The sequence below is a fragment of the Ranitomeya imitator genome, chromosome 3 (genome assembly GCF_032444005.1).
Source record: "Ranitomeya imitator isolate aRanImi1 chromosome 3, aRanImi1.pri, whole genome shotgun sequence".
Taxonomy (NCBI): domain Eukaryota; kingdom Metazoa; phylum Chordata; class Amphibia; order Anura; family Dendrobatidae; genus Ranitomeya; species Ranitomeya imitator.
Genome location: NC_091284.1, coordinates 36,441,212 through 36,461,054, shown reverse-complemented (window position 1 = coordinate 36,461,054; position 19,843 = coordinate 36,441,212). Strand labels below are relative to the sequence as shown.

The 19,843-nt window shown below is 43.4% G+C and overlaps 1 protein-coding gene across 1 annotated transcript in view; it reads left to right on the top strand.

Moving 5' to 3' along the window:
- Positions 1 to 15,011, top strand: part of SIM2 (SIM bHLH transcription factor 2) — a 132,098-nt gene extending 117,087 nt beyond the window's left edge. The window contains exons 7-11 of the mRNA XM_069760763.1: positions 1,772 to 1,878; positions 2,467 to 2,614; positions 9,570 to 9,738; positions 9,995 to 10,394; positions 13,311 to 15,011. Of these exons, the coding sequence (XP_069616864.1) occupies positions 1,772 to 1,878; positions 2,467 to 2,614; positions 9,570 to 9,738; positions 9,995 to 10,394; positions 13,311 to 14,029 (1,543 nt within the window). The 3' untranslated portion in view covers positions 14,030 to 15,011. The remainder of the gene's footprint in view (positions 1 to 1,771; positions 1,879 to 2,466; positions 2,615 to 9,569; positions 9,739 to 9,994; positions 10,395 to 13,310) is intronic.
- The last annotated feature ends 4,832 nt before the right edge of the window (positions 15,012 to 19,843 follow it).

The window sequence follows — 19,843 nt, the reverse complement described above, 5'->3', positions numbered from 1 at the left end:
CGGGGGGTGGGGTTCTTGGAGGTGGTGATGACGTTTTTACGGGGTTGATCTGGCTTTTGTTTACGGGCTCTGGACGGGGAATTTACCTCGGGAGCTTTGGGGTTTTGGTTTGCCCGAAATGGGTTACATGGTGCCCTTGAGCTGGTGGTCACGGCTGAGGGTAAAGAAGTGTTTGGTTTTAAAGTTGGTGGTGGCTTTATGCCTATTTTTGAGCCAGATTTCTTACCCCCAAGAACCCTCCCCTCCAGGTTTTTACATATGGTATATATGTTGTTATTTATGTTATTGTTTGTTTAATAAAATGGCCGCTGTGGCCAAAATTATCCAAAGAAATTTACGTGTTGGTGTTTAATTTAAATTTACAGGAGAAGGGGAGAATGGCCCCCTGGGGATGGGGTGGGGGTCAGGAAGATTGAGTACGGGAAAGACCCTGTTTTGGCGATACGCGGTCATGGCATAAACCAGGTTTATTACAAATGTCTGATTTTTTTAATAAAAAACAATAAAAAAAAGTTCTGTACAAGTTAAAAAATTGCACTGACCTTAAAAAAATATTGCTGCCACGATATTTTTAAGCCACACTTAAAAGCGTAAAAAAACAAAACCCGAAAAACAAAGCCAGAATTCCGGGTTTTTTTTTTTACCATTTCGCCCCACTTTATTTTTTTTCTCTCTTTTCTGTACTTTAATGTTGAATTAAATGTCATTAAGGGGGGAAAAAAAAAGAGCTCTCATATGGCAATGTCGACAGGAAAATGTTAAATCTATGTCTCTTAAGGGAAATGAAATGAAAACTGGTTCTGATGGGAAGGGTCAAATAGATTTAGGCCAATTGCCTTTCTGGGCAACGTTCACACGGTCAGGATTTGGTCAGTATTTTACCTCAGTATTTGGCCTCTTTTCCACTTGCGAGAAACACGTCCGAGTCTCGCATGTGGAAACGAAGCTCTGGCGCTGGCACTCCGGAGCGGAGCGTGCGGCTGCATGTGTTCCTATGCGGCCGCACACTCCACTTCGATGTGCCGGCGCCAGAGCTTCGTTTCCACATGCGAGACACGGACGTGTTTCTCGCAAGTGGAAACAAGCCCTTTGTAAGTGAAACCCAGGAGTGGGTGATAAATACAGAAGTGGTGACGGGCTTCTATTATACCTTTCCACTGATTGTTCCACTGCTGGTTTCGGCTTCCAAATACTGAGGTAAAATACTGACCAAATACTGACCGAGTGAACGTGGCCTTAGCAGACAATAACTCTACTGACCCCACCTTATGTGTTGTGTATAAGAAGGGAATGAGCAGACATATTTGGAAACTGCTTATCTCCCATGAGAAAAACAGAATGGTGCATGTGGAAATGTAGGTGCCCAATTTTCTCTCCCTCGACGGGTGGGCCAGGAGATGGTTTGATGGACCCATTAAACTCTGGATCTACCTACCCTAATATATGAGGCCAGATAGTCCCAACCCCAACCAGTCTACCGGAGACGGATGAGATTGATGGCTGAATCGTCCGGTGCTTTCACTGATTTCGTTTTCGCCATCTCTCCTAATAACACTAATAAAGCGCATCCAATAGATATAATCAGCTTTTGGCCAGAACATTATCAAGCTAATATCAAGGTTTGAAGACTTTGGAACAACAGAACACAGAGCATCCAAGAACTTACTCTTGTCTTCCAGAGTCTCCAGATGCTGCATAGTTTTCTTAAATATATTAATAGGTTGTGAAAAAAAAAATCCACGATTCCTCAATTCCCCTCTTTTCTGTGCAGAGTAGCTGAATTAACTGGTTATGAACCTCAAGATCTCATAGAGAAAACTCTTTACCACCACGTCCATGGCTGCGATGTGTTCCACCTGAGATACGCTCACCACCTCTGTAAGTGTCATTGGTTTATTTCTTGACTTTCTTAGTTGTTTAATAATTGTGCTCATTCATTTTTTAATATATCTTTATAGTTTCAGGGCACGCTGGGAGTTGTAATTTTGCTACCGCACAGACCCGTCATTTCAAAAGGCACCCTGTAATTCTTAATTTGCCCTTCGGAGGCAGTGTAGAGAAATGTTACAGTTCCTGTCAGATTCCCCCACAGATCACAACTGATCGCTGAGGTTTCCTGTAGCAACACACCTCGAAATCTTATTTTAGGGGAACGCCTAACAAAAAAATATGCCGAGAGTGGAAAACACGGCAGCCAAAGGGGATTTTTTTTTTTTTTTTTTAGAAATGGCCCCTTTTTTGTTTATGGACTATGTGTACTCCTGCAGATTAAAGTCAACTTCATTCACTGTTATAACAGACATAAATATCAAGAAAACCCCAAAATTTAATATTTCTATAAATCAATTATTATTTTGGATATTTCTTTACTTTGTCATTGACTTTCTATGTAATTGTGTCTTTATTATCCAAAAAATTATGCAATATTTAATTGGATTAATGTATACATTTCCACTTTTCTTCCAGTGCTGGTGAAAGGCCAGGTCACCACCAAATATTATCGTCTGCTTTCCAAACATGGAGGTTGGGTCTGGGTACAGAGTTACGCTACAATTGTGCACAACAGCCGCTCTTCTAGACCGCACTGCATTGTTAGTGTGAACTACGTCCTCACGTGAGTATCCGGGATCAGCCGATGCTGCAGAGCGTCTACTCACGTCTACCTGTCAACATACAGTAGTGTCACCTAATTATGCAAAACCTGTAGTAAGGCCCTCACCTGTACCATCTATAACACCGGGTCTGCTTATGTGGCCTATGGGCAGGGTCCTATCTCCTGTAGAGTGTCAGCTCTTATGTGCAGGGTCCTCTCTCCTGTAGAGTGTCAGCTCTTATGTGCAGGGTCCTCTCTCCTGTAGAGTGTCAGCTCTTATGTGCAGGGTCCTCTCTCCTGTAGAGTGTCAGCTCTTATGTGCCGGGTCCTCGCTCCTGTAGATTGTCAGCTCTTATGTGCCGGTTCCTCTCTCCTGTAGAGTGTCAGCTCTTATGTGCAGGGTCCTCTCTCCTGTAGAGTGTCAGCTCTTATGTGCCGGGTCCTCTCTCCTGTAGAGTGTCAGCTCTTATGTGCAGGGTCCTCTCTCCTGTACAGTGTCAGCTCATATGGGCAGGGTCCTCTCTCCTGTAGAGTGTCAGCTCTTATGTGCAGGGTCCTCTCTCCTGTAGAGTGTCAGCTCTTATGGGCAGGGTCCTCTCTCCTGTAGAGTGTCAGCTCTTATGTGCCGGGTCCTCTCTCCTGTAGAGTGTCAGCTCTTATGTGCAAGGTCCTCTCTCCTGTAGAGTGTCAGCTCTTATGTGCCGGGTCCTCTCTCCTGTAGAGTGTCAGCTCTTATGTGCAGGATCCTCTCTCCTGTAGAGTGTCAGCTCTTATGTGCCGGGTCCTCTCTCCTGTAGAGTGTCAGCTCTTATGTGCAGGGTCCTCTCTCCTGTAGAGTGTCAGCTCTTATGTGCAGGGTCCTCTCTTCTGTAGAGTGTCAGCTATTATGTGCAGGGTCCTCTCTCCTGTAGACTGTCAGCTCTTATGTGCAGGGTCCTCTCTCCTGTAGAGTGTCAGCTCTTATGTGCAGGGTCTTCTCTCCTGTAGAGTGTCAGCTCTTATGTGCAGGGTCCTCTCTCCTGTAGAGTGTCAGCTCTTATGAGCAGGGTCCTCTCTCCTGTAGAGTGTCAGCTCTTATGTGCAGAGTCCTCTCTCCTGTAGAGTGTCAGCTCTTATGAGCAGGGTCCTCTCTCCTGTAGAGTGTCAGCTCTTATGTGCAGAGTCCTCTCTCCTGTAGAGTGTCAGCTCTTATGTGCAGGGTCCTCTCTCCTGTAGAGTGTCAGCTCTTATGTGCAGGGTCCTCTCTCCTGTAGAGTGTTAGGTCTTATAGGCAGGGTGCTCTCTCCTGTAGAGTGTCAGCTCTGTAGAATATGTTGGTGGATATATATATATATATATATATATATATATATATATAAATATATATATATATATATATATATATATGATGTAGTAACTTATTATGATCATAATCAAGGTAGATAAATAATCCCTCACAGTCCGGATCTGTAAGCATTTAGAGAATGTGTCCTCAGCAGAGATGGATAAGCCGTATCCTATAAACAGTGCAATCAATCTGTAATTACCGAATCAGACACTTGCCATGTAATTTTCATGATGTGCAAACAGATGACGCAATAAGTATTCACTGCGTTTAGACCAAGTATTAATCAAAAACATCCGACCAACCAAAACCTGGCTCAAGTGTTGGAAACTCTATATAGAGTAACTACATAAGGAAGAGAAGAAGGATATGAGCAAAAGAACAAGCACAAGGGTAACAAAATGTAAAAATTACAGAGACATTACACTCGATCTACCTTTGGATCGTTGGAAGATTATGATATGATATGGTAGAACTTTTACAGCTTTGTTAATCCTTTTGTATGAACCGTGATCGGAGATACTGTAACTCTGATCTTGGCCATTCTTACCCTAGCTGTGAATATAGGAAACTTTATAACATATCTTATCAGAGAAACATGCTTCTTTCTTTACATACGAGACACTTCTTCTCCCCCCTCTGCCCCATAAACTCATAATTCATTCTTAAAATAACCAAAATCAGTTTTGCTCAAGACAGTCTGGATCACTTGCTCACTGTGCCTCCTGTATGTGTGTGCTGTGTATGGGAGACATCATAGCAGCCAGTCTCTACCCACCAGCTCTGAGACAACTGAAAAGAGAGAGCACCTATAAAGGGCGAAATTGCAGAATATGTAGCATGGCGCGGGGCGGCAGACGCAGGTGAAGCAATCGTCTCCTGTATTTACGCCCTAGCACGTTATTTGGCAGTATGGATCTTGGCTGGGTGTGTGAAGGTTTTGCGCCCGTGCAAGCTGCCTGTAGCCGGTGGTGTTGGCTGTCCAGGACCTGATGTTCCACAGTTCAATAACAGTTCTAAAACACAGTGTTTACTGAACAGTAACTTGGTACAGGGGATAGCGGGTCCAAAGTTTCTTTTACAGTAAGAAGCATTTTCATTCCCACAGTTTCCTTCCTCTGTAGTGTCCTCCAGGGCTGATGAAGCACACCTTCGCCCTACTTCATCACAAGCGAACTAGTCACCACAGTCCTGATCAACAGTCTCTCTATTCACTTACTGGTTCCGCGTCCTATTTCTTCCACTACTGGTGCCCTGGATCTACCGCTCAGGACCCCCACTAGTCTCACGAACTCAGTCCTGTTTAGGTCCATTACCTTCAGTGTTTCTCAAGCTCAGGATTCTCATCATCATATCCAAGGACTCCGTTCCGGAAGCCCACTCTGTCTTGTCAGCAGGGGTGGATTAAGGGTAGCCAGGGCCCCGGGCTCTTCAGACGCTGTGGGCTCCCCCGGTCATGTGACGGGGTCATGCGATGGGGTCATCATATACCTGCACCAAATTATTCCAGAAAAATAGTTGCTGCGTGAAACTATAACCTGTCAAACATCCATTGATCTAGTCAATTTACCCTTCAGTTCAGTATATAGTATACAGTGTATAGTGTCAGTGTATAGGTAACACTTACTCACCAGTGACATCTCTAGGTGAAGTCTTTCATCTTTCATCCAGCACAGACCGCCATCAATTCATCCAGCCAGGACTCGTCTCTGCAGGAAATAACACAGTTATCTCAAGCTCCGCTTGTAGAACACATTACTTAATTTTTCCCAACTTCTACATTACACCACATGAAGAAAAAGAAGCGATCTAGTGTCACTCTACACAGTAACAGGACCGCCCCCTCATTTAAAACAGTGTCCTCAAAAATAAAATAAATACATCACTGCAGTAATAATATCCCTTAATTAGCCCCTATGGTAATAATAATATCCCCCATCCTGGCCCCATGTATCTCATTCCTGGCTCCAGTCATATGTTCTTCCATCCTGCCCTCATGAGTATCCATCCTGCCCCATATGATCTCCCCATCCTGCCCCATCAGTCTCCATCGTATCCATCCTGCCCCATGATCCTGCACAATCTGTTTCCAATCCTGCCCCATGTCTTTTATTCTGCCCCGTGTCTCCAATCATGCCCCGTATCTACATTCTGCCCATGTCTCCAGTCCTGCCCCCAGTGTGTCCAGCATCTCTGCCCCCAGTGTCCAGCATCTCTGTCCCCAATGTGTCCAGCATCTCTGCCCCCAATGTGTCCAGCATCTCTGCCCCAGTGTCTCCAGCATTGCCCCCAGTGTGTCCAGCAATCTGCCCCAGTATCTCCAGCAATCTGCCCCAGTGTCTCCAATATTGCCCCAGTGTGTCCAGCAATCTGCCCCAGTGTCTCCAGCATTGCCCCTAGTGTGTCCAGCAATCTACCCCAGTGTCTCCAATATTGCCCCAGTGTGTCCAGCAATCTGCCCAAGTGTGTCCAGCATATTACCCCCAGTGTGTCCAGCAATCTGCCCCAGTATGTCCAGGATATTGCCCCAGTGTGTCCAGCAATCTGCCCCAGTGTATCCAGCATTGACCCCAGTGTGTTCAGCAATCTGCCCCAGTGTCTTCAATATTGCCCCAGTGTGCCCAGCATTGCCCCCAGTGTGTCCAGCAATCTGCCCCACTGTCTCCAGCATTGCCCCCAGTGTGTCCAGCAATCTGCCCCAGTGTCTCCAGCATTGCCCCCAGTGTGTCCAGCAATCTGCCCCAGTGTGTCCAGCAATTTGCCCCAGTGTGTCCAGCATATTGCCCCGGGCCCCCTGGATTGCCGTTCACAAAAAAAAGAGTTCTCCTCACTTGATCGGAGCTCCAGCGGCGAGCTCCCTCCAGCAGCGTGGACTTGCCGGCGACTGACAATGACGTCAGACGCCGGCGAAGTGTGCGCTGCGCCTGCGGCCGACTTCAGCTGCCAGCCTCCAATTGTCTGGCGGCTGTTGTTAACTATTGACGTGCGGGCGCGCCCCCGCACGTCAATAGGTAAAACTGCCGCAGCGCCCGGTGAGCAGATGAGACGGGGCCAATGCGGGCCCCCTCTGCCCACCGGGCCAATATGCCAGTCAGGGCAGTAATGCCTTGATGGCGGCGGGCAATCTGAGCTGTAGCCCAGGGCCCCCACACCACTGGGCCCTGGGCTACCGCCCAGATTGACCCTATTATAATCCACCCCTGCTTGTCAGTAACTCAGGATCTCGCTATCTCTTACCTCAGTCTCCTCTCGGTATGGATCCCCCCTTGGCAGCACTGCTCACTTTACACTCTAAACTCCAACTCCTTAACTACAGGAAGCAGACACTTGTCCTAACACTAAGACCCACCCAGTAGTCCAAAACATAAACTTTTACCTTACCATAACATCACTACCTAAACTAAAGAGGCAATTTGCATATTTAATTTCCCAGAGGAGCATTGCAAGGTGAATAAGTCTCCTTACCTTGACAAGCCAGCTGGTATGTCACTCTCCATAAGGAGAAACGTTACCCCTTAGACCCCAGTCCAGAGCCTCTCACCTAGCCAAATCAGTTCTCATGCTTCGCACTGACGAGGGCCAACAGCCTGAAACACCGTGTCTGCAAATTGAGATACTGATTTGGCTTTTATCCTAAGTCATATTGCACGACTCGTTAAAGGGTTGATTGTGACTTGTAGGATCGCTACTTCCAACAGGTGGCGCTATAGAGTTTAAGTCCTCTTTTTCTCAGAAGAGGCAATTTGCATACCTAAACTAAAGTCAGCTATCTTATTCTTCCTACAGTCGCTTGCAAAAGTATTCACTCCCTTGGCTTTTTACCTATTTTGTTACATTACAGCAAAAAAAAAATTTTGTAATCAGATTTGTGTATGATGCATCAGCACTAGATAGCCTAAGTTGATGAAGTGAGGAAAATAAATGCATAAATTAAATTTACTGAATCAAATAACTAAACATTGGCATGTGCACATGTGTTCACACCTTTTGTGATGAAGCCCCTAAAAATTTCTGGTGCAAGCAGTTCCCTTCATAAGTCCCATGCTTAGTGACAGGACGTCCGCGTCTGCAATCTAAATGTCACATTTGTCAGTATATGCGCTTTTCCTTTTCTGAAAGGCCACATAGGCTGAAACACCATTAACAAGAGGCTCCACTAACCAAACACCATGAAGGCCAAGGAGATCTCATAACAACACCACGAAGACCAAGGAGATCTCCAAGCAAGTGAGGGACAACTTTGTTGAGAAGAACAAGTCAGGGTTGGGTTATAAAAAATATCCCAATCTCTGATGATTCTCTCCAAACACCATCAAATCCATTATTATCAATAATCCTGCTGACAGGTTCCCTTTAATAACAGCTCACAGCTGTTTGCTTAGCCTTTACTGGTGAATTTGACATCAACACAGGTCAATGAAGCTGCATTCTGACGCTCAGCTCAGTGTCTCCTGGATGCCAGGCCGAACAGTTGCATCATGCCACCGTTCAGCAAGACATCCAGATGAGGCAGAAATGGATTACGGCGTGTGACAAATAGATTGTCATCGAACAGGGGAGGGATATGTTTTTTTATCATTTTCATTTTTACAGTAATAAATGTGAAAATGAGAATGAACTGTGTTTATTTCAATTAAACGACTTTATTCTCGCTGTGTCTTTTTTACAATATGACAATGGGGTTAGTAAAAGGGGGCACCTTATAGACGCCTCTCCATTACTAACCCCTGGGTGTGATGTCAGTTGACAATACCAAGGTGACATGAACTCCAACCCTATTACCCCACTTTCCACCGCACCACGACAAGTAAGAAGAGCAAAGCTAAGCTCCAGATTTGGCGCATCTTATGGATACACCATTTCTGGGGCACTCGAGGGCTGATGTTGCTAGCCTGGGAGGGGGACCAATATCCATGGCCCCTTCGCTGGCTATTAATATCAGCCCACAGCTGTCTGTTTAGCCTTTGCTGGTTAGAATTTATAGGGTGATCCTACATCACTTTATTTCTGGGGTCCCCATAAACTAACCAGTAAAGGCTAAGCAAACAGCTGTGAGCTGTTATTATTTACATTGGAACCTTTTGGGATATTGTCTCCTTTCCCAGGTTAATAACATCAGCCTCCAGCCATGGGCTTTCCTTCTGCTGGTTATCAAAATTACGCAGGAGACATTTTTTTTATTTAATTCATAATTTTACACACAATGGACACAGTGGGTGCTGAATACACTCCCATCATTGTCGCCTGGTCACGCTGAGCTCAGGGTGAACAGGCGGCAATATTCACGGTCCGTGTAAAAAACCTTACGGGTGTGCACCATCATTGAATACTGCGTGTGCATGTGTCCATACTTGCGGTCCTTAAAAAAGAGACTGTATACGGACTTGAAAAATGGACGTGTGAAGGCAGCCTAATACACATGATGCCATTTGTGTCTTCTTGTGTAGGAACGCGACAGCCATTTTCCACCATCCTTACAAATACAAGTCGTATAATTGCCAGGAGTAGTATGAAATGTCACCTGAAACGACAGATACAATTTAAATGTTTTGCACATTTATTGTATATATACAAACACAAGAACAATATCACTATCGTGTGTCTTGGTGATGATTTTCTACAAAATGTCTGTCTTTTGTCCTTTCTGTACAGAGATATAGAATATAAAGAGCTGCAGTTGTCCTTGGAGCAATTGACTGTGTCAAAAGCCACATTTCCCTGTCGGAGCTCCATGACTACCTCACAGGAGGCACGGAAGCCCACCAAGCTAAAAGCTGCGAAGGTCAAGACAAAGCAGACACGATCCAACCCCTACCCACAGGTAAATCCCATCTTAAATCCCACTCTCACCTACCCTCGACTAAAGCAGCTTCTATTCCCATGCGTACTTCATCCCTACTGGTCTCTACTCTCTGGTCCCATCATGATTGACCAAAAATGATAGCACTGGAGTCGGGTCCACAGTGCAGTCAGTGATTGGCTGAGTTGGCCCTTCCTCCCATTAGTTCCAAAAAAAAATATAGTTTTGAAAGGACCGGTTCTTGATTATAATTTTCATGATTTTTCTTTCCTTCCAGCAATATGGACCTTTCCATGGTGAAAAGTTGGACTGTGCCCAATTTGGAAGTTGGAAAGGAAACTCAGCAATAAACGCCACAGTTAACCAGGAACCGAACAGCCATACAGAAAATAGTGAACTCGTATACTCCCCGACCTACAGCCTGCCATTCCCTTACCACTACGGACACTTTTCGGTGGACTCTCACGTGTTAAGCACCAAGAAACAAGTCGTGCCTACGAGATTTGGTCAGTCTCAAGGTTCGCCTTGTGAAGTCGCAAGATTTTTCTTTGGCACGTTACAGACCGGCGGGGAATGTCACTGGCGTTACTCGAACTCAGTCGTGCCAAACTCTCCTCCAAAAACTGCTCACGATCAACCAAACCAGATGCGTCATAACCTTTCTCCGAGCTACGATGGTAAGTTGTTATAAGCCTAAATAGAGGAAGCTTTACTAAGAAAATTGTACAGAAAATTGGATTGCATTGTATTTACCAACTTTGATAAGGGTTTTTAACCCTTTTGAGGTCTACCTTGACAAGTTTTGACATGAAACAAGTATGACTGAGCGAGGAAAAAAATGGATCATATCTGACCATCATTATTCCAAAACATAAAAAATGAGAGGGTCAGAAAATCCTATTCTTATTATCTTTATATTATATTCATAACTATATAGTTAGCCATCTCTACACGAACAGGTTTTAAGAGCCCGATTTATGGCAGACCCGGCGATGGCCATTGTTAGATCCCTGCATGTTACAGGAATTTATCAATACCCTGACATGTTTCCGGAATTCTAGGATGGGTCTGGTCCTCATTGGCAGCTGGATCAGGGCAGCCTTTACTTCTATGGCTGGACTCCTCTTCCCGGCATGCTAGGCCCCTCTTGAGCCTACTAGGACCCTCGTTGTCATGATGTGTGTGGTGCCATGACTTCACGTGACTATCTAAGCACAAGACACACCCAGGATACCATGCCGATAATGCCGGCTGCAGGAGAGGAGACTGCCCTGACCTAGCTGCCTTGGATTGGATGTTGGACCAAGTAAGGGCAAATGTTTTTTGCTCAACCCTAATGCCAGGGTTAAGGATAATTAGGGAAGGTAGATAGGGTAGGCTCTTCCTGAGGTGCAGTGTTCTGTATCATAAGGTTCTCTGCTCATGTGAGCTCATGTGTGACGAAAACATTGACCAATAAGAGTTAATATTTGACTACAGCTACTTGAGTGTCCGTCAAACAATCCTGGAGATAAAAGCAGCTTTTTTCTTTTTTTTCCCTGGTTGAAAAAATACTCAGTATCCATCAAACTCCTGAATTGTTATTATGACTTCCACAAACATGTCCTGATGTAATTACTGATGTGTGAAATGTAAATGTGGGCCGGCATTATGTCACACAAAGCCGCCGCCGCAGCTGATGTTGTGGTTTCTGCAGCTTGATGGATCAGTAAACTCCAAGAAACAGATTAAATGGATTTAGCAAACAGACAAGTTTGTTCTGATTAATATTTATGTTAAATGTTCATTTCCTTGACAGATTTCTTGGGTGTAAACATGTAGAGCTTATATTCCAGAAAGGGCTCACAAGCTTCACAAGAATGCGTTTTATTAACTTGCACGCACCCTTAATTAATTGCTTTGGTCTCGTTGACACTTTGCAAACCTTAACAATATCCAACATTTTGTGTGTATTGCTCCAATGTAAACCTATGTGTTTCTATGGTTACAGACTACAAAAAGGCACTGTGTAGTCGGATCCTGCAGTCATAATCCCCCAACATCTTTCTAACACACATTTGGTAGGACGTAGGAGTGTAGGATCAGACTACACAAGGTTAGTCATACCCACAATTTCTGAATAGAGGATACAGGCAACCCAGAGGCATAGCTAGAGGGTTCAGCTCAGAGATGGTGAAACCTCCGAGTGTGCCCCTAATCAGGAATATATCTTTACAACTACAGTGGCGTACCCTAATCGTGGGTTTAGGGGAACCTCAACACATGACTGCTCTGTTACTGAAAACGCATCTCCTTACAAAGACCAAAACTGATATTACCGCCACATAGTTACCATATAGTGGTAGATACCAGTCCTGCAGAACATGTAAGAGATCACAGCACAGTTATAGATGGTGACTTACAGAGGACGTTCTTTCTTATGCAGTCATTCACTTTTCCCGTCTTTTCCATCTGGCCCAGATCGGCATGACAACTTCTTCAGCCAGGACTTATCAGTAACGTTTACAGCAAAGACACATCTGACAACTCACATTTCCTTCACCGTCGTCATCTATCCCCAACTTGCACTAACTTCTCATCCTGCTGATGCCCCAATACTGCTGCCGTATGTGTCCTTATTACTCACCTGCTGTGCGGCACAAAACAGCGCTCCTCTTAGTACCCCACATACAGTAATACAGTAATAATGCCACCACTGTGCCCCTAACAAAGCATAATGCCTCATTTGTGCCTTGCAGATGGTAAAATTGCCACCTAGAAGATATTAATGCCCTATGCAGGTGCTTTAGAAAACAGTGCCCACATTATGCCCCTAGAAAGTAATAATGCCCTGTGTGCCCCTTTGACAGTATGATGGGCCCACATATACTCTTTACATTGTGTGATGGCCACCACAGCTCCTCTATACACAGTATGAAGCCCCCACAGCACCCCTATATACAGCATTATGTCCCAACAGCTCCCATATTCACACTATAATGCCCCCAAACTGTATGATGCCCCCACAGTAGTCTACACATTGTAATGTGCCCTCAACTATAGCCCCAACATTGTATGATGGCCCCTTAGCAGCCCTCACTCTATATGAATGTCCCCTTAGTAACACTGTATGATGCAAAAAAAGTATATTTTTTATCCCCAAATACAAACATTTAATTAGTAAAAAAAAATGTACCTATTAAAAGTTGATGTTGGGAGAAAAAAGCCTTCAATTTCAATACAGATGAGTTTTTTTTCCATGGGAGATAAACCACTATAGGTTTATCTTTGACAACTGGCCTTACATATAAGGTGGTCACCTGCATAGTGCCCCTCTATAGTCAGAAAACATTTTGAAGGACCAGAAACTGCATGGATTGGCCATTAATTTCAATGGCTGCCATTACATGGTTCAGAATGTAATGAAGTCCAAGACATGATTTACACTACTGATTACAGTTCTCTACTTGGGGTTGAAAGAAGTAATGCACCGGTGTAAGTACAAGTTTTTAGGGGGTTAACAACCTGTTTAGTGTCCATATTCACATTTTATCTGACATTGCGCTCATATTCTTAAACTAACTTTTTTTTTCTCTTGTCAAAAACTCCACCAGCATCCAAAAGGTATATGACAGGGGACAACACTTCTGATGGGTACACAGGATGCTCCTCAACATCATCAAGATCCAACATCCGATATAAAGATGAGCACTATGGTTCAACGATGAAAGGCAGTAAACTGGAAAGCAGAGGAACCCCAACGTATCACACAGTGAAAGAAGAGAACAAGATGGACTTCGGTAGGTACCAGCAGGAAAAGATGGCTGTAAACGAGAAGCACTTTTCAGACTCATTAAACAGTTCTTTTTTGCCAAAGTCAGAATGTCTTCATGCCAAGACTGTAGGACAATTAAACCATCTGCTCCCGAGACCAATGGTCTACGAGCAGACACGAAGGATCTGTATGAAGGAGCCCAGATACGGGCAAGTCAATTTACGTCCAACAGGTTATCATGAACTGGAGAACTCTGATCGAATGTCTGCAAAATTTTCTCACCATAACCCCGAACATGAGCACTTCAAGCCCCGCGGCCAAGTTCCCTACGTTCCTTTAAATTACCACCATGTGTTAACCAAACACGGACCTTGTCAACCATCATCATGCACAGAACGAGAACATGGGACGGAAAACTATGGCTATTCCTCCGAGGAAGCGAACTCGTACATCTACAAAAACCAAAGTCCCTCATCGATTTCTTCTCCGGAAAGCCACCGCGAAGCTGCACTTCCCCATTATATCGGGACTTCGGTCATAATAACCAACGGAAGGTGACAATGGACATTGGGGTTTTGGGCTCGATGATCGAAACTGGAATTATTTGCACAGAAGCATGAGAAAGCCCTGGTGACCAGTACTTACCAAGAGGAGCTCAAGGTCGTTAAAGGACAGACCACCGCATGTTCTCTTGGCAAGCCGTATGTAACAGATCCTAAAAGGTCAGAATTATACAACCAGCTTCAGAGCAGCATTGTTACAGATTAATCTCTGGTGTAGACTGCGCCATTTGAGAAGTAATGTGCCAGATCATATTTTCCTCTTTTCCTCCGCTCAATGAATAAAAAAATCGGGCAGCGGCCGAGACGCACAGTTTCAAATTTAATTATATGAAGGAAACTTTTTTTTTTCTTTTCCTCCCCTCAAACAACCTAGCTTCTTTAATCCCCAATACCAAAAAGTGAATTTGAGTGCATGACGTGACAGATACATTGTAATGAATTTGGGGCGTTTTGACAATTTTTTTTTCTTTAAATTTTTGTATGAATTCGGGAGACACAAACTTATAAAAGTTATTTAATAACTTAACATAATAGGCAATAATCCAAATTAGGGTGGCACAAAATGTCTGAGTTTTTTAAGTTATTCCCAAAATATAGGGAAAGGTAAGGATGTATAAACTTAGATGATACAGGTCTAAATTTTTTTTTCTTTTTTTTTTCTTTCTTTTTTTTTTTTTTTTTAAGCCAGACAGAGGGGAATTTGTCTGTTCTCTTTATAATAACAATTTTTCTTGGCAGGAAATAAAATACAAGTACCAAAGACATTATTTCTAGGGACAGATCTCCTCTGTGGCTTTAAACCCCATCTGCTTACAGAATATTTAGAAATCTGAACAGGGTAGACATGACCTAAACCGGTGCGATGATGTATTGGGACTATGAAGGGCTGACTATGCAGCTATTAATGTGCAACCTTTTAATAATAAAATAATAATAGTCTTTGTGTATATTAATAATAAACCAAAGTCAAAGAATGACGGCCGTGTTCTGCTTTTTTCTATGTTTTATGAATCAGTATGGTGGAGTACATTTATTTATTTTTAAATGCAGCATAAATGGGATCTGGGAGTTGCTTGAGCATTAGATATCCTGGATTATTAGAAAGTCATAGAAAAGGATTTCACACTCAATATTAAGAGAAGGGGACCTTCAGGAAGAAAGAACAACATGAACATTTACAGCAAATTTTTCCACTATGCTGATACCATAGGAGAATGATTTTTTTATTTTTATTACTTTTTTCTTCTTTAGTTATCATCACTATCAATATGCTAAAAGAAATCAATTTATTTATTTATTTTTTTGCATTGGCAACATCTCACAATTGATTAAAGACCCCCCCCACCCCCAAGCACATTAAACAATAACGGAGGGATAAACTAGTAGTCTAATGTTTATAGGGGCCTCCTGAGTATCCCCATATGGATAATGTTGGATTTCCAAAGACGGATCTTTTGTTTTCTGGAAGATAGACCAATGCCAGAAAAGTCTGATAGACTGACAACTATCTCTTCCTGAGTTCTCTAACGACAGATCACTTTTCAGCTTTGCTGTGTACTCCGGGGTCGACAGCAGAGGTAACCTCATTATCATTAATGCAGGATTTTAATGAAAGTTATCACATCTATTTTATTGGAAAGTTGGAGGCAGGTAACACTAAATTGCACCATTGACACCATTGATAGTTGCAGCTTCTTCTCCCTCCTACCCCTCTCTGCACAATAATTACAGAGCATGCCCACAATACTCTTCCATCGACAATCTGCTAAATTTTCCAAATCAGCTTCAGATCACAAATTCCAGAAATTTGAGCTGTTTTTTCAGACTTTATGAGTTGATTACACATTAGGCTACATATCGGTGAGATCGGGCATGACATATAATCTGATGTGTATGGTGGCATTTCAATTTTGCCTTAAAAGATATTTTTGGATTTTTAAGTCTATTCTTTGTTCTCTGGAAGATAGGCCAATGCCAGAGGAGCCTCCTAGAGAACACAGGATGAAGTAGCTGTCAGCCAAACGATCGATCACTTTTCAGCTTTTCTGTGTACACCGGGTTTGGGTGCAGAGGTAATCTAATTATCATTAAAGCAGGATTATGATGAAAGTTATAACATCTACTAGATGGTGGCCCGATTCTAACGTATCGGGTATTCTAGAATATGTAGGTAGTATATAGCACAGGCTACATACTATATTGCACAATGATGTAGTATATAACACAACCGATGTAGTATATAACAAAGCTACGTAGTACATACCATAGCCACGTAGTATATAGCAGAGCTACGTAGTATATAACACAGCCACGTAGTATATTGCACAGGTATGTAGTATCTTGGTCAGCCACGTAGTATATAGCAGAGCCACGTAGTATATAACATAGCCACGTAGTATATTGCACAGGCACGTAGGATATTGCACAGCCACGTAGTGTATCGCACAGCTATGTAGTATATTGGTCAGCGACGTAGTATATACTGTAGCATAGCCACGTAGTATATAACATAGCCACGTAGTATATTGTAGAGGCACCTACTGTAGTATATTGCATAGCGACGTAGTATATTGCACAGCCACGTAGTATATAACAGAGCCACATAGTATATTGCACAGTCGACGTAGTATATAACAGAACCGACACAGCCACATAGTATATTGCACAGCTACGTAGTATATAACACAGAGCACGTAGTATATTGCACAGCCACATAGTATATTGGACAGTCACATTGTATATTGCCCAGCTACATAGTATATAGCACAGAGATGTAGTATATAACAGAGCCCACGCAGTATGTAACACAGCCCACGTAGTATATAGCAATGTGAGCACTATATGAGTGGATAAAAAAGACTTAAAATAAAAAAATAAACATATACTCACCTTCCGAGGACCCCTTGTAGTCCTGGCGCCTGTGTGCGGTGCACGCGGCAGCTTCCGGTCCCAGGGTTGGTATGAGCGCAGGACCTGACGTCTCGGTCACATGACCGCGACGTCACGGCAGGTCCTTCTCGCATAGCATCCTTGGCACCGGAACCTGCCGCTTGCACTGGCGAGGACAGCGCGCGACGTCAGAAGGTGAGAATAACCTTTTTTTTATTATTATTATTTGTAACATTAGATCTTTTTACTATTGATGCTGCATATGCAGCATCAATAGTAAAAAGTTGGTCACACAGGGTTAATAGCTGTGTTAACGGAGTGCGTTACACCGCGGTCCGTTAATGCTGGCATTAACCCTGTGTGAGCACTCAGCGCTGACTGCAGGGCAGTAAAGCAGCGGCCATTTTGCTGCCAGAGTATTGCCGTCGCTGATTGGTCGTGGCAATGGTCGTGGGTGTTTTGCCACGACCAATCAGCGACTTGGATTTCCATGACAGACAGAGGCCGCGACCAATGAATATCCGTGACAGACAGAAGTGACCCTTAGACAATTATATAGTAGATTAGAAATCTGAAGCAGAAAACACTAAATGACACAGTTGACAATAGGTGTTAGTTGCAGCTTCACCTCCCTCTTCCCCCTCCCTGCACAGTAATTAAAGAGCATGCTCACAATACATTCCCTGCTTAGTTTTCGGCTTCTGGTCTCGAAAATTAAAATCTGAAACACAAACTGGTTTTCAGACTTTTTATATTATGGGATGGCAAAATTAAAGAAATGTTACTGGTTAATTGTCAGATTATTATATATTATGCTCAGTGGTTTGGTTATATCATTAGGAAAAGTTAAGAAACTACCTGTATAGAAGCCAAAACAATTTATCTACGGCTTGTCACCCAGCTTTCCTAGGATGTTGAATGCCATATTTGATAGTACTATCATATTAAAGGATATAGACACCCTATGGGATTGTTGTTGTCTGTTTGGCTTCTGCAGCCTCTATGTTTCACAGTACATAGTAAACTGCAGAATAAGTTAACAGTGAATCTGTCTCTTCTACTGAACTCTTCTAAGCCTATTGATGGCCACATCCAAGTTGAGAGTTCAGGAGAAGAGAGATAAGAGTTACAGACTCACTGATGGATTCATTGGTAGCCTATTCTGCAATCTGCTATGTACTGTAATGCTTAAAGGCTGTAGAAACTAAACTATCCAGTTTGCATAATGAAACCCTATTGCAAAAAATGTTTATTTGTTTTTGCCAAAAAACACATGGATTTAAAGCATATAAAGCTCCTCAGGATATCCAATAGATCTGATCTTCTTCATCTCATTTATGCAAAAACAACCACCACAACAAAGCTGAAAAATGTCTGTATATTGAGAGTATTAGTGCTCTTTTAGCAGTATATTAGGGAATAGATAAGTATGAATTTCCCTAAGAAAATGGTCTATGAGAGCGTGACTATGGCCATTTAAAGAAACAGAGTAGTAATTGACAGATGAGACACACATACCCCCCGTCAGTAACTTGTGACTAGACTATAATTTGTACCGACTCTTTCATTTTTCCTTATGCAGGAATGTGACCTTTATTCATGTAAATGAGCTGGACCTGAATGGAAACTACTTAAATATTGTGCTAATTAACAAGTCATGTATTAACAGTTCATTCACTTTCACGTGGCAGGTACAGGCACAACCCGACTTCATATGTAGATGTAGCAGGGCTGAGCGTGTTACTTAACTTTTTTTTAACTTAATTAGGACTTCAAAACATTTTTTCAAGGGAGTAGGGCTCTCTCTCTCCAGCGCTTTACATGTGAGGAGGGGTATACATAATAAAAACAAGTACAATAATCTTAAACAATACAAGTCATAACTGGTACAGGAGGAGAGAGGACCCTGCCCACGAGGACTCACAATCTACAAGGGATGGGTGAGAATACAGTAGGTGAGGGTAGAGCTGGTCATGCAGTGGTTTGGTCGATCGGTGATTACTGCAGGTTATAGGCTTGCCGGAAGAGGTGGGTCTTCAGGTTCTTTTTGAAGGTTTCGATGGTAGGTGAGAGTCTGATATGTTGGGGTAGAGAGTTCCAGAGTAGGGGTGATGCACGAGAGAAATCTTGTATGCGATTGTGGGAAGAGGAGATAAGAGGGGAGTAGAGAAGGAGATCTTGTGAGGATCGGAGGTTGCATGTAGGTAAGTACCGGGAGACGAGGTCACAGATGTATGGAGGAGACAGGTTGTGGATGGCTTTGTATGTCATAGTTAGGGTTTTGAACTGGAGTCTTTGGGTAATGGGGAGCCAATGCAGGGATTGACAGAGGGTAGAGGCCAGGGAAAAGCAGCAAGGGGACAGGTAGATTAGTCGGGCAGCAGAGTTTAGAATAGATTGGAGGGGTGCGAGAGTGTTAGAGGGGAGGCCACAGAGCAGGAGGTTGCAGCAGTCCAGGCAGGAGATGATGAGGGCATGGACTTTTTTTTGAAGATTCTTGGTTGAGGAATGTGCGGATCCGGGAAATATTTTTTTGAGTTGAAGTTGGCAGGATATGGAAAGGGCTTGGATATGTGGTTTGAAGGAGAGATCAATGTCGAGGATAATCCCGAGGCAGCGAGCTTGTGGGACTGGGGAGAGTGAGCAGCCATTTACTTTGATGGATAGGTCCGTTGGGAACGAGTGAGATGGGGGAAAGATGATGAATTCTGTTTTGTCTGTATTAAGTTTTTGAAATCTAGCGGAGAAGAAGGATGAAATAGCAGACAGACATTGAGGGATTCTGGTTAGTAGGGAGGTGATATCTGGTCCAGAGATGTAGATCTGTGTGTCGTCAGCATAGAGGTGATACTGAAAGCCGTGAGATCCTATGAGCTGTCCCAGGCCAAAAGTGTAAATGGAGAAGAGCAGGGGCCCAAGG